This window comes from Rattus rattus, chromosome 18, assembly GCF_011064425.1.
Source record: "Rattus rattus isolate New Zealand chromosome 18, Rrattus_CSIRO_v1, whole genome shotgun sequence".
NCBI classification, from domain to species: domain Eukaryota; kingdom Metazoa; phylum Chordata; class Mammalia; order Rodentia; family Muridae; genus Rattus; species Rattus rattus.
In genome coordinates this window covers 23,495,712-23,509,878 of record NC_046171.1, presented here as the reverse complement: position 1 = coordinate 23,509,878, position 14,167 = coordinate 23,495,712, and the positions used below count along the sequence as shown (strand labels likewise).

At 43.3% G+C, this 14,167-nt stretch overlaps 1 protein-coding gene across 2 annotated transcripts in view; it reads right to left on the bottom strand.

Annotated features, from left to right (window-relative positions):
- Positions 1-14,167, bottom strand: part of Mypn (myopalladin) — an 86,297-nt gene that overhangs the window by 70,933 nt on the left and 1,197 nt on the right. Inside the window, exon 2 of one of the 2 annotated variants that reach the window (XM_032888986.1) lies at positions 3,357-4,238. In XM_032888986.1, the coding sequence (XP_032744877.1) occupies positions 3,357-4,237 (881 nt within the window). In that variant the 5' untranslated portion in view covers position 4,238. Of the gene's footprint in view, positions 1-3,356; positions 4,239-14,167 lie in introns of those variants that run through there. The other variant, XM_032888987.1, reaches the window with a different exon arrangement.

The window sequence follows — 14,167 nt, the reverse complement described above, 5'->3', positions numbered from 1 at the left end:
ATAGGGATGCGTGCCTTTAATCCCAGCACTTGGGAGGCAGAGGCAGGCAGATCTTTGTGAGTTTCAAGTTAGCCTGGTCTATGCAGAGAAAAAGAAGAGAAAGAGAGAGGGAGAGGGAGGAGAGAGACAGAGAAAGAGAGAGAGGAGGAGGAGGGGGAGGAGGAGGAGAAGGAGAAGAAAGGAAAGAAAGAAAGAAAGAAAGAAAGAAAGAAAGAAGAAAGAAACTTGGGTGACCTCCTTCTCGCCTTCCTGGAAGGCATTAGTATGCATTTATAGTGTTTGTATAGTTGCATTGACAATGCTGCTGAGCAAAATAAAAACTGAACAAAGACGGCTTTCTGAGTAGACTTGTATAAACCCTGTGCTTAGAAAACTAGCGCCAACTGATAGCCAACCAGGAAAATTACAGTGTTCTTTATACAGTTGTAGTCAGAAAACTCAGTGCCAGTTCATTCCAAAATGAATGTAATGGATTCCTATGAATTTCCTGGACATGAACTCTGTCAGCAGAGAAATTCTTCCTAGGTAAAATTAGTATTGCAGCAAGGAAGTCACATGCATGACTTTCATTGTGTGTGGATATGCATGCACACATGAATGTGTGCGTGTGTGTGTGTGTGTGTGTGTGTGTGTGTGTGTACATGTTTTGTGTGTGGCTGTTATGTGTGTATGCAGTTTGTATATGTGTGAGTTCATACTCATGCATTGGATCAGGGGAAGCTGAAGTCACATCAGAGGTCTTCCTTGATTACTCACTACAGTATTTACTGAGGTGAGGTCTCTTCTGACCCTGAAGCTCACCATTCCGTCCGGTCTAGCTAATCAGTATACCTGGGAGTCTTGCATCTATGTGGGTTGTGGAGGTCTGAACTCTGGTCCTCATATTTGTGCTTTAACCCGCCGAGCCATTCCTCTGGCTTGAAAAATGTATAGATTTGTACATTTTTGCCTGAGGGATTAACCACATTTGGGCAACTATTGGATTACTTCTATTTGGGGAAGGGGTATTTGATAATTGTGGTTGTTTTTTGTTTTGTTTTGTTTTGTTTTGGTGGTATACTGAACTAGTTCTTGTAGCTGAGGAATGTAAAGAATGAGTGATTTGGTCTTTTGCTTAAGAAAACAAAAAACCAAAAACCAAAGCAGTCTATCCAGAAGCCAGTGAGTTGGCTGGACCTCTCTAAGGTGTGTGTGCTGTTATCTAGGGCTTGCCAGCTTACTCAGACTGACCTGAGGCCACGGAGGGCATGTGTCACGCTGCTGGAATGACTGCTCACAAGCTTTGCGGACCATAGTTCCCAGCGGTGTCATCAGTTATATTTAAAGGAGAAGGTCGCACATCACTGTTACTACTCTTTCCTGTGTCTTTGGCCACCTGCCTAACTCATGATTTAAATGTAAGGTGAATCTCTTGCTTTCATGGTTTTGCTTGTTTTTAGCTGATGACCCTGTCCCACTCTCTAAATGACTGGAACAATATCAGTTGTCCATGACCAGTGCAGACCAGCAACACCAGGAGCCAGCTTTGCTTGCTCTGCAGCTTCTCCTCATGGGTCTCAATGGTCCTCGAATCCCGAGGGACTTCTCCAGTAATTAACTGTGAGAATGCCCCTTGAGTGAATAGTTTCCCTCAATCCTTATTGATTCCTTGATTCACTATTGTGGGCCAAAAGCAGAACTTGGCACTCAAGACTCGGAACCATCAGAACCCTGCTGTCAAGGTCAGTTGGGTAACCTAGTAGTAAGCTGCCAATTTCATTGTGAAAATAATATTGGGTATGCTTACATGTACTTGAAAGCAAAAATTTTCAAGGGCGGGGGGTGGCGGCAGCGGCCTGGGGGTGGGAGGGTTCAAGACAGGATTTGTCTTTATGTAGCCCTAGCTGTCCTGAAACTGGCTCTGTAGACCAGGCTAGCCTCAAACTCACAGGTCTCTGTCTGACTTTGCCTCCAAAGCGCTAGAATTAAAAACCTGAGTTACCACCTTGAAAGCAAAATTTGATATATGAATGTGCCTTTGGGCCAGAATACCTTCAATTAGTATGTATATATAAAATACGATTGTTCGTATTACTGTGATTGCCCCATAGTAGGAACATTATGAGAGGAAAAGGTGTAATCCTGTTGGCTTACAGAAAATAAAGTCCACACAGTGATGATGTCATACCCCAGCAGTTATTAGGTGATTAGAGAAGCATAATAACTCTCTACAGGGCTCAGAATACCAATAATTCTCCATGAATGCAGTGTATTTTATGTGCACGGTTCACGTTAACATGTGGTAGGGAAAGAGATAGCAAAGAACTACCTTAGGTTGGTCCTAGATTCTGTGGGACCACAGACATAGAAGGAAATAGTTCAGAGTAGAGAATAAAATTGGGACGTAAGGCTAGGAACAGCATATGTGAGTCGGGAAGCCTGAAGCCTGTGTGCCTTAGGTGACGTCTCTAGGCCTGGGCAGACGGCGCAGGAGGTAAAGCACTTGACTTGAAAGCATGAGAAGCTAGATTTGGAGTGCCCCAGAACCCAGGTAAAAGCAAGGACACACATGCACACGCATGCGCACACGCGCACACACGCATGTGTATGCACACACACACACACATCCCGAACATCCCCTCCACTCATCAGACATATTAGGAAAGACTTTTACATATGTAGAATGATGTTTTTAAATTGGCCTTATCTACAATGCTATTCTATTCTAAAAGTCAGGTAGGGGAGGGGAATAAAATCTGGAGTGTAAAAATAAATAAACAAACAAACAAAGAGCTATCAGCCAGTATCTCATTACTTGCCCAACCCCCATTTGTTTTTAATTGTTTGAGACAAGGTCTCATGTGGTCCAACCCGGCTTCTACTAACATCCACACACATAAGCACATATATAATTTTTTTTTAAAAAAATCTTAGAAATATATGGCTCTTAAAAGAAGAAAAAAAAAATGGAGACACGGTCTTACGTAGCCCAGACTGCCTTTCACTCTGTAAGTAGCCAAAGATGTCCTTGAACTACTGATCCTCTTGCCTCTGCCTCCAGAGTGCTGGAGAGTACAGGCTTGTGCCGCCACATTTGGTTTTCTGTGGTGCTGAGGGAATCTAGACATTTTATTTGTTGCAGTGCCAGGGTGAGGGGCTGGACGTCAGGCCCTCATGCACACTGGGCAAGCGCTCTACCATTTGTGCCAAGATACGACCTCACCCTAGAACAAACTAAGTTACGCATGTAGCTAGTGCTATGTTCCTGCCTTTCCTCCTAGTTCCTTTGCTCAAAGGAAGTATGGAATTTTTTTTCCGGAGCAACGATCATGGCAGACAGATAACATTGCTAAACACCGCTCACTGGCCGTCTTTACCTTACTTGGGGCGGTGGAATTCCTACCACTATACAATCCAACTGGACTCGGCTTCCTTCCGGAACTTCTCTGCTCCGTAACTTTTGTGTGAAGCGGGGAGGCTGCCCCAGAGGCTCTTCGTAGTATAGGGACGAGGGTGAAGAACCCGGGGTGCTGTCTCCAGCCGCAGCCTCCACCGCTGCCAGCTCGGCTTCCCGCCTCTTGGCTTCCCGCTGTTCAATGGCATGGTTCAGTTCGTTATCCCTGCTGTCTGCAGGGATGGGGATGGGGACCGATGTTCTCTCGCGCCTTTCCGTCAGATCTGAGAAAGTCGGGCTGTTTTCTTGCACAACTTTGTTTGGGGATTCCGTTTTGCTCTTGTGGTTTTTGCAGGCCCGAGGTCTGATCCTCTTGGAGCTGTGAGCCTTGAAAAGGGAGGAGAGCTCTTCGATGAAGTCGGCAGCCTTGTTCAGGAAGACTTTCTTGGACTGGGTTTCAGAACTGTACTGCGGCCTCTTGGTCTCCGGGGGGCTGTCTTTGGAGCTGGCAAGACCTCGGGAGCTGTCCTGGAGGAAGGCGGGTTCGAAGCTTGACTTCTGGTCAGAAGACAGACGCTTCCTGGCCTGAGATTCATCCACTCTCTCCAAGGGGTCGTGGTTGATGGCTAGCCTTGCCAGGTTGACACTTTCATCTAACTCCTCTTGGCTCAGGAAGGCAGAAAGATCCGGAAGGTCCTCCGGGCCTCCTCCTTCTGCAGCCCCAGGACTGCTGAAATGGAAAGGGTTGGAGGAGGGCTCTGCTCGACTCCGCTCATTGTCCCCGCGATGTCTGGTTTCAGCCAGATAACTTTCTCTCAGGAGCTGAGAGATGGAAGTAGATGCCTCTATGCTGTCGTCTTGCATGCTGTAACAAAGTGATGAGAATAGCAGAAAGATTCAGACCACTGCCACGGAATAACATGCCTGCATGTACTTCAGCACAGAGACTTAAATTACGTTTAAAAAAAAGAAAAGAAAAGAAAAGAAAAGCTCACATCACCTAATGTTGACATTTTCTCAAAAGTGAAAGACTTAACCACGACTCCTAACTCTAAAGGAGAACGAAACTCAGTAAAGTTTCCCTGAAATTAAAAATAAAAATTTTGCCGAGGATGGTGGTCCATGGCTTACTTAATCGGAGCACTTGGGAGACAGAGACCAGATGAATTTCTGTGAGTTCTGGGCTAGCCTGGTCTACATAGTGAGTTCCAGTATAACCAGGGCTATATACAGAGACCCTGTCTCAAAAATCCAAAACAAACAAATAAACAAGTGACACCTTGGGATTACTATTTCAGTTAAAAAAAAAAAAAACAAAAAACCTTTGCATTAAATTCAATTGTGCAAGTTAAGAAATAACCAGTTATTTTACACAGTATCAGGGCTGGAAAGGGAACTCAGTGGCAGAAAGAACATTTGCCTAAAATGTGAAAAAAAAGTCTAAGCCTAATATTTAAAATATTTATGTATGTATGTATGTATGTATGTATGTATTGTGTGTATGTGTGTGTGTGTGTCCTTTAAGTGCCATGAAGCTTATTTCTTCCACCATGTTGGTCTAAGGATCATACCTGGGTTTAGCTGCAAGCCCCTGGACTCACCGAACCACCTGACTAGCCCTTCTAAGCCTAATTTTGGTAACGGTTGCAACAGTCTTTTTTGTTATGATGAGCTTCCATATGAGAAACAGGTTTGTTATATATCCTGTGGGTTTTGTTAACTCAATGATAATAGAATTCTAGAAAAACAAAAACAGGAAATTGACAACACATTCTCACTTAGCTACTGAAGATGTAGCCTCAATAGAGCTCGTGAAAGACGACCATGTTTATGCTGTTTGATAGGAGACATGCTGCTTAAATTCAGTGTTGTGCTGGGCTCAGTCTGCTCTCAAAAGCTAGGCTCATCTGCCCTTCATGTTGAGTCTAAACTGTTGGGCTTCTTTTTTCTTTATGATTTAAATTTAAACATATAGTTATTTGCAGGTCTGTGTGTGTGGTATACACGCGTAAGTGTCAGTGCTCAATGAGGCCAGAGGTGCACTAAGAATAAAATCGGATCCTCTGCAAGAGCAGTGTGTTCTCTTAATGGCTGAGCCATCTCTTCTGCCCCTAAGCCTAGGTTTCTAAAAGTATCTCAAATTAACTTTGGTTAAAAGAAGAGATGAGAGGTTACAGAACACAGCACTTAGCAGGTGTCACAGCCTTAGTTTTTAAATAGCAAATATATGAATATATCACTTTTAAAAAACAGTTTTACAACATGAAGAAAACAGAAGACTGTGCTTGGTGCTGGTGATATCATCCACATATTCCCTCAGCCGCTTACTAGAGGGATAGCTTACCTTTGACCCCCCCAGGGAACTAAATTCTCTTCTATACCAGACACTCAGAGAGGGCCTTAATCTTCCCATTGACTAAGAACACCCCACCCTTAACTCCACCCACCCTCCGGGACGGTAACAGAATGAAGACCAACTATGTGCCATTTTTTGCTATTAGGTATTGGCCTTGTCAATAAAATGGGGAAGAAAATAATACCCTAAATCTCTCCCCTCTCTAAGATTCAAGCCCATTTCAGCTGACCTATCTCTTTCGCCTGACACGGTAGCCGCTCACTTATATTACACTGAAGGCTTCCTAGGAACTTCTCTGGCTCCCAGACTTCCACGGCGCTACCCAAACTAACCTCACAACTGGCAAAGTAGGCAGTCACCTTGAGAGGGCAGTTAGAGATGGCTGCATGGGTCACTCACAGGGAATGTTTTCTCTACGTGCTTGCCAGAGCCTGCGATGGCTCTGACTGGAGTTAATTCAGTGAAGTTCACTGTGCCTTCGAAAGGGATGAATTTAGAATTCAAAGGTGTTGGATGAAGCTATCACCTTAATCTAGATAGGTGGCCATTATGGTATGGAGGGGAGTATGAAAATACTATGTTCAATAAGAATCAGTCAAGCAAATTATGACAGGCTTGTTAACTAGAATGATTTTCAGTTTTGTAGAATGGCAATATGCACAATAGCACATGAAAGCAAAACTAATGTCCCAGTTGAGAATTTTCACATGTGCATGAACTCCGTGGGAGAACAGATGTATGGAATAAGGCTCGAAATGCTATTTGAAAACATATTTAATATACTGATTATCATCGGTAATGCACAGACGAGTTATGATAACTACCCATTCATGTACTTCTTTACCTTGGGCCTCTGGATACACCGCATTCCAGGGTGAGACGTGCTTCTGCCTTGTGAACCAGGCCTCTCCGTTTGAGGGATGATGTGTTTTACTATGTGGTCATGGGACTTCATCTTATAGCTGTGTGTCGTGTTGGCTTAGATCGAAGCCAGCACAGATAGCAGGTGAGTGACCGAGACAGTTCTACAACCTCCCTGAGCTTCGGTTTTCTTCTCTTTAATTGTGTGTAGTCCCTTTCTCCTGGCAGTCAAGATTAACAACTGTAAGAAAGCAAAGCCTGTGGCTAGGGTAGGCCACTAACACGATCACTAATTTGTTTTTTAAAAAAACCATGACACCGATGCTAATGTTGAAGGAATTTCAGAAAGTTTATATTTATGTTGGAAGTGGAAATCAAGAACAGTCACCGCCTTACTGGATCCAGTTTTTTGTTATGGTTCCTAAGGAAGCCAGTTGTTGCGTGTGATTGTTTTTATGTTTATGGCCATTAAAACCACGGTGATAATAAAATTTCCAAGCATTCAAAACAGAAGTTTCTGTAGTACTTTAAACTTTTGTGTCCCAAGATGCCCAGGCGCTTGGAGTTCAAGACCTGCTTCTGATGTTTCCTGGCTGTACTAACTTGGGAAAGTCTAACTTCTGTAAGCCTCCACCTGGAAAAGAGGGGAAGCAACAGTAGCCATCTCTAGGCTGAAGTGATGACTAAAAGGCCATTTAGTAAACATTCAAGGGTAGTTACTGTCTTCACAGGACAGCTATGGCTGCCCCATTGTGTGAGGAGAAATGGTGGTCACGTGACAACTACAGCCACACCCGGCTCTATTATCTGTGGAGAAATGGTTTGCGTCCCTGTCAAGATTGAAAAGACACTGACCTCTAGGCTTCTACTCACCAGTATGTCAGTCTTATGTGAGATCCAGGCTCACGAATGGCCTGTCCTCGCTGTAAAACCCTGAGTATATTCTCTTCGCTTGGCCTGCTCACTGTGCCTCCTCTCCTTACTCTCTTACAGCACTAAATTCTGCATAGCTTGCAGCTCCTCGGAGCCAACACACAACTGCTCTGCGGTCTCTTCTCTCTCTCCAATACGCTCCAAAAAGTCATGTTATCACCAAACACAGTATACTGAATTTGTCTGTTTTCGTTTTTGTTTTTATTTATTTATTTATATTTATTTATTTATTTATTTATTTATTTATTTTGGTCTCTCCTGCATTGTTTTTGTGTTCTCTCCACAGTCAGAGAGCAGAAGGTAGTCAACTAACACCTTCTGGGTTTTTATTCACCAGAACTTCCCAGTAGCTCTATTACTTTTTTTTTTTAATTGCAGGGTTAAGTAAACAAAGTCAAATAACAAAAGAAAAATTATGTGGTACTGCAAAAATAAATAAATAAATAAATAAATAAATAAATAAATAGCTCTGCTCATGTTGGGCAAGTGTTTTACCCTGCTATCTCATCTAATAAATTTAATTGAGCATCTTCTATATGCTAGGTGCTATTCTAGGAATCGAGTGGCCAATAAAAGACATAGTTTCTTTATGGAGCTAACTTCCTAATGGGAATGATATCAATGTTAAGAATAAAGTATGGCATATGGCATGGTGGTCAAGTGTAAAGCAGGCAGGATGTGAAGCTCAAGAGAGGTGGGAAGGGCCAAATGTCTTACGGAGAGGTCAGCAACTGGCCTAGCTAGGGAGAATAATCTTTACTAAGGAAACAATGTCCAATCAGAAAGGATGAGTGAGGGTTGGGGATTTATCTCAGTGGTAGAGCGCTTGCCTAGCAAGCGCAAGGCCCTGGGTTCGGTCACCAGCTCCGAAAAAAAGAAAAAAGAAAAAAAAAAGAAGAAGAAGAAAGGATGAGTGTTTGGTGTGTTGAGTCAAAGCCCCCTGTGTACCCAGTGAGTGGATAGAAGAATGGGAGATAGGAGGTAAGAACTGTACAAGACGGTAGACTGAGCATGGTGGCTTATGTCCTTAATCCTGGTACTTGGAAGGCCAAAGCAGGTACAGTGTCATGGGTTCCAGGACAGTCTGGATTACACAGTGAGTTCTAGGATGAACTGAACTATAGAGTAGTCTCAAAATAATAATAACAACAACAACAGAAAAAGAAGGAAAGGAAGAAAGAAGGAAATGAAGAAGACCAGATCATATTAGACCTGCAGACCATGGGAAGGACTTTGAGTTTTCCTACATTTTAAATAGAAAGGATTCTCATAGGAGGTGGGCAGGACATGTTGGTGTGGGCCAGTGAGTGAGAGCAGCAGGAGAAGGTGAGGAATGGCTGAATGGCCTATGAACTCAGAGGCCAGTGATTTGATCGTAGGATAAGAATGATAGATAAGAGAAAGGCCGGAGTATTTACGGCCTGAGCAGCCGGGTGGCTGGCGGAATCAGACTTGGGCAGTGGAAACCATGAGCTCTCTTGGACATTTCATCTGGGGTGTTCTGTGACATTTGCCTCTAGTCTCGTTTTCTGTCCCTTGTAAATTGAATTGCAGGCTTTATGCCACTTTCAAAAGAAGATGAACAGTTGCTCTGGAGGACACTGTACGGTGTTTGTGAACTGGACCAAGCTGGAAATGAGGCGGTCCTATCAGTCGCCTGAGAGACTTGGCCCCAGTCCAAAGACACACAAGAAACTTACTGATTTGGATAAATTTCGTTGTGGTTTCGGTTTCTTTTCTCTATGACTTTTCCTGAGGAGAATCTGCCCTGAGAACTTTTTGTTTCGTAAAAACAAAACTTGTTAAAGCCTTTCCCTCTGCCCCCCTTCTCCCCTGCCCCTCTCCTTTCTCTCTCCCTCCTTTGACTCAGTGTCTCACTGTGTAGCTGTCCTGGAATTCACTACATTAGACCAGGATGGACTCAAATTCATAGAGACCCATCCGCCTCAGCCTCCCAAGTAAAAGCATGCACCACTCTTCTGGTCTTTTTTGCCCCTTCTCTGGTTCTTGGGGTTAAACCCAGGGCCTCAGGTATGCTAGGTAGGTGCCTTAATTAAACTATATCCTCAGCCCATTGGGCATACATAGTTCTTGACTCATTATAACTCAGTACAATCCTTCCTCAGACTCTAAGAAAGTTCATGCACTATAAATTCATCTTTTGCTAATAAAGTGGCTATTTAAACCGGGACTTTGGGGACTGCCTCCTGTGCAGGAGGTCCTGGGTTGGGTGGCCAGCAAACAAACAAATAAAAAAACCATGGTCGTGCCCAGAAAATTGGCAAAGCCCAGCATTAACTATCTCAAATTTAAACCTAAGTGCTGGAAAATTCTGGCTATGAAATATCAATAATTGTTAGATATTTCATCATTATTTTTTGGCTTTAGGGACTGACCTTAGAGCCTTGCACATGCTAAACAAATCAAGTATAATTATATATTTAATTGGGAAAGAAAAATTAAAAAAACAGCCACAAAAGTTGGAGGGGAGGAGAGGTAGCTCAAGGGTCCAGAATCTCAATTAGAAAGAACTACATTCTGGAAATGCTCTGTACAGCATGGTAGCTAATGGAGCAATGTTTGCCAAAACCTAAGTATGTGAGGTGTATTAAGTACCTTGGCTTAATCAACTGTACAGTGCATACATAGATCAAAACACGGTTGTTTCCATCAACAAACACGCTTGTCAATTCGCCTTAGTAAGGCTGTAAGACAGCAATATTTTATACATACAGCTCTTACTGCACTGCTATGTAATCAGCACAGTGTGGGAAGTATGTTCATAAAACAAAACACACACAAAATCCAAACTTAGCTTCTAGGTTGACACGCACGCAAAAAAAAAAAACAAAAAACAAAAAACAAAAAACAAAAAAACCCAGCCTCATACTTAATAGTTCTTTATGAAGAATGCTGGCATAGGAGAATTAGTCATGTTTAAGCCACTTACCTTCAAATGCACACACACAAAACAAGCCACTCACCCCCTAGTTTGTGAGAGCATCTTAAAAATAGAGCGCTGTGCACATGTGAGATAATTATTTTCTACTGATATGTAATTACTAGGCCTAGAATTTTCATTAGGGTAATAATAAGGCCGTGTTCTCTTTGGGGCTTTGTTTACATTTTTGTGACAGGTTCCCTTGTAGCCCATGTTGCTCTCAGACTCAACTTATCTGAGAATAACTTTGAAGGCCTGATCCTCCTGCTTCTACCTCCTGAGTGCTGTTGTTTTAAAAAAAAAATTACGTTCATTTATACCGTGTGTGTGTGTGTGTGTGTGTGTGTGTGTGTGTGTGTGTGTGTATGGTGAGAGAGAGAGAGAGCATGTGTGCATGCATAAGTGTACCATTTAATACATGTGAAGGTCAGAGGGCAACCTGTGGGAGTTGGTGCTATCCTACCATGTAGGTCCCAGGAATTGAACTCAGATCATTAGGTTTGGCAGTAGACACCTTTACCTTACTGACCCGGTACTCCCCTACCCCCCTACACCCACGCCCTATCCCCCACCCCCTCTATTGCAGTGCCTGAGCCTCACAGTGCACCGATCACCCTCACTTCTGTGTCACTTGTAGTCTACTTGCAATGCAAAAGGCATTGGGCATTCATATTCATCTACATAGAGCTGGGGATGAGATACGGAAGTGCCAAAAGTCCAGAACTAATATGGCCCACTCTCTTAAAGAGTTTCCAGCCTGAAGGAAGGAAAACAGTAAAGATAAATCCAGACAACTGACTTGGTGAAAGTATACGCTGAGGCTGAGGCCCAGCCCAGGGCGCATGTGTATGATCCCAGCATTTAGAAGGCTAAGGTGGACCCAAAGAGTACAGAGCCGTGGTGCCAGCTGCATATGTAGCAGAGGATGGCCTTGTTGGGCACCAATGGGAGAAGCCCTTTGTCCTGCCAAGGCTGGACCACCCCCCCCACTGTAGGGGAATGTCAGGGGGAAGAGGGGGTGGTTGGGGAGGGGGCACACTCTCATAGAAGAAGGGGAAGGGGGGATGGATAGGAGGCTTATGGATGGGAAACTAGGAAAGGGAATAACATTTGAAATGTAAATTTTAAAAAAATTCAATAAAAAAAAAAGGCTGGGGGGGGGGGAGGGAAGGTGAATTTGAGACCAGCCTGACTTACACAGCAAGATCCTGAGTTTTAAAGAGTTGTTTTTGTTTGTTTGTTTAAAGTTAAAAAAAAAAAAAAAGAGGGTGTTGGATAGAGAGGCAAAGCTGAGGCCATGCACAGGAGCATTGGTAAGGGCCTCTTAATGGACCCCTCCCTGAAGGCCAGAGACTGACATTGTGAAAGGATTTTGAAAGAAATAGGGTAGAGGCAGGTGGAAGGAAGGGCAATTGGCTGTACAATGCAGTGCGTGTGTTTTTGTACACAGAGGAGCAAGACATGAGAGAGATGCTGTAAGAGATTAGCGTTAGCGGTTCTGATGCTGGGGCCCAGTTACCGCTGAGTCCGAAATACAGAAAAGTTGTATTTCAAACAGAAATTCCCGGGCCCATCGAAAGGCCAATGGAAGGAATCTGGGATTAGAAGGGCATTGGCAGATATACCACTAAGTGCATACAAAGCCCTGAGTTTGTACTCCAGCATATGAGAGAGAGAGAGACAGAGAGACAGAGAGACAGAGAGACAGAGAGACAAAGACATACAGAGAGAGACAAACAGAGAGAAACAGAAAGACATACAGAGAGTAACAGAGAGAAAGTGGAAAGGAGGGAGGGAGGGAGGGAGGGAGGGAGGGAGGGAGAGAGAAGAGTATGGAGAGGTTGATGGAGTCCCAGTGACAGGGATGAAAACTGTATGAAGCACTGAATTATATAGATTAGCAGTTCTCAATCTTCCTAACACAGCAACCCTTTAATATAGTTCCTCATGTTGTAGTGACCTGGCCAAATATAAAATTATTTTGTTGCTACTTCATAACTGTAATTTTGCTACTGTTATGAATCATAATGTAAACATCTGACACTCAGGATATTTGCTATGTGACCCCTGTGGAGGGGTCACAACCCACAGGTTGGGAACCACTGACACAGGGCATCAGAAACGTAAAACTTCTGTCAATCCTCCTCATTCTTTTTTCTCCGATATTTCTTTTTCTTTTTTTAAATAAGTAAGGAGAAAAGGGCCCACTCACACTCTTCAACCTCTATTTATATCTGTTCTTTGTATGGTAGGTAATTAAGACCTTGAAAAAAAGGTTAAGTTCTCTAATTAAACTGGTACAGTGTGCAAGGTTGGGGGGTAAGTGCTGTGAAGGAGGCTCTGCTGAGGTTGGGGTGCAGGTGCCAGTGGAGGGCTATGAGCCAGGCAGCCTGTGCCGAGCGCGTCAAGGTGACTCACTCTGTGTGAGCCCTGGGAACTCTCTAGTGTCCACAGGTACAGTCACGCTAACATTTATTGCCACCAAAAATATCTGTCTATTCAAAATACGCTCTTGGACTGGAAAGCTGGCCCAGTGGTTAAGAACACTTGCTCTCGAGGCAGACCCAAGCTCAACTCCTGGCGCTCAACTTCCAGGGGCTCCAGTACTCTCTTCTGACCTCTGAGGGCCCAGGCATGCATGTGGCCCACATACACACAGGCAGGCTGCTCCCTTGAAGCAAATATGGGACACTTTAGAAAATGTTATACACACTCTGTAGACAATCGTAGGAACTCATGAAAACATGTGTGCAGTACATCTTTACTTCTCATCCCCTAGCAAAGGGAAAGGCTGATACAAAAACAAAAAACAAAATAAAACAAACAAACAACCCCCCCCCAAAAAAAAACCAACAACAACAAACAACAACCCTTCCTGGGCCGTTTCTTCCCCAAACCTCATTTGTTAAAGCTAGTGAAGTCCAAAACCAGCTTGCAAAATAATTTATTTATATATATACATATTCTATGTAAACGTCCCTAAATTTGTTATGTTCATAAGTTGTAGTCCTAAGTGGATACCTTTTAAAACATTTATTACTGTTGTTGTATTATACTATGCATGGTGTGGAGGTCAGAGGAAAACCTGTGGGAGTCTGTTCTCTCCTTAACACAATATGGGCCATGAGAATGGACCTCAGGTCAGACACTTAGCAGTATGTGCTTTTACCCATGGCACGGTCTTGCTGGCCTACTAAGTGCATGTTGTTGCTGCTCATTGGAACTGAAACCTGTGTGGAGCCCATCTGTAAATTATAAATGTATGAAAGAGTTGGTGGTCACAGAATTGTGGTCGTCATCATCCACATAGTGTGTGAGTGGGGACAGAGAACCTTCCAGAATTTGGATAGTTTTACAACTCTGTTTGATAGTCTGCTTATTCTCTCAGCCTCTGGAAGTGTCTTTATACATTTCAGATTTTGTGTACTGGCCTTGATTTAATTATTTTGCTTGTTGTCAAATAGAAGAGGGAGAGAGAGAGAGAGAGAGAGAGAGAGAGAGAGAGAGAGAGAGAGAGAGAGAAACTCTGTAAGTGTAGATATTCTTGACTTCCTAGAAAAATACTGTAATTTTAAATGAATCTAAGAGCAATATTAAGAAGGAACTGTGGAGTTATAACAAAATTTTAATTCGTAGCCTATAAAATTCATTGTCTTATCACTAAATCATTACTAACATGAAAATGCTCAAATTACCTTAATGA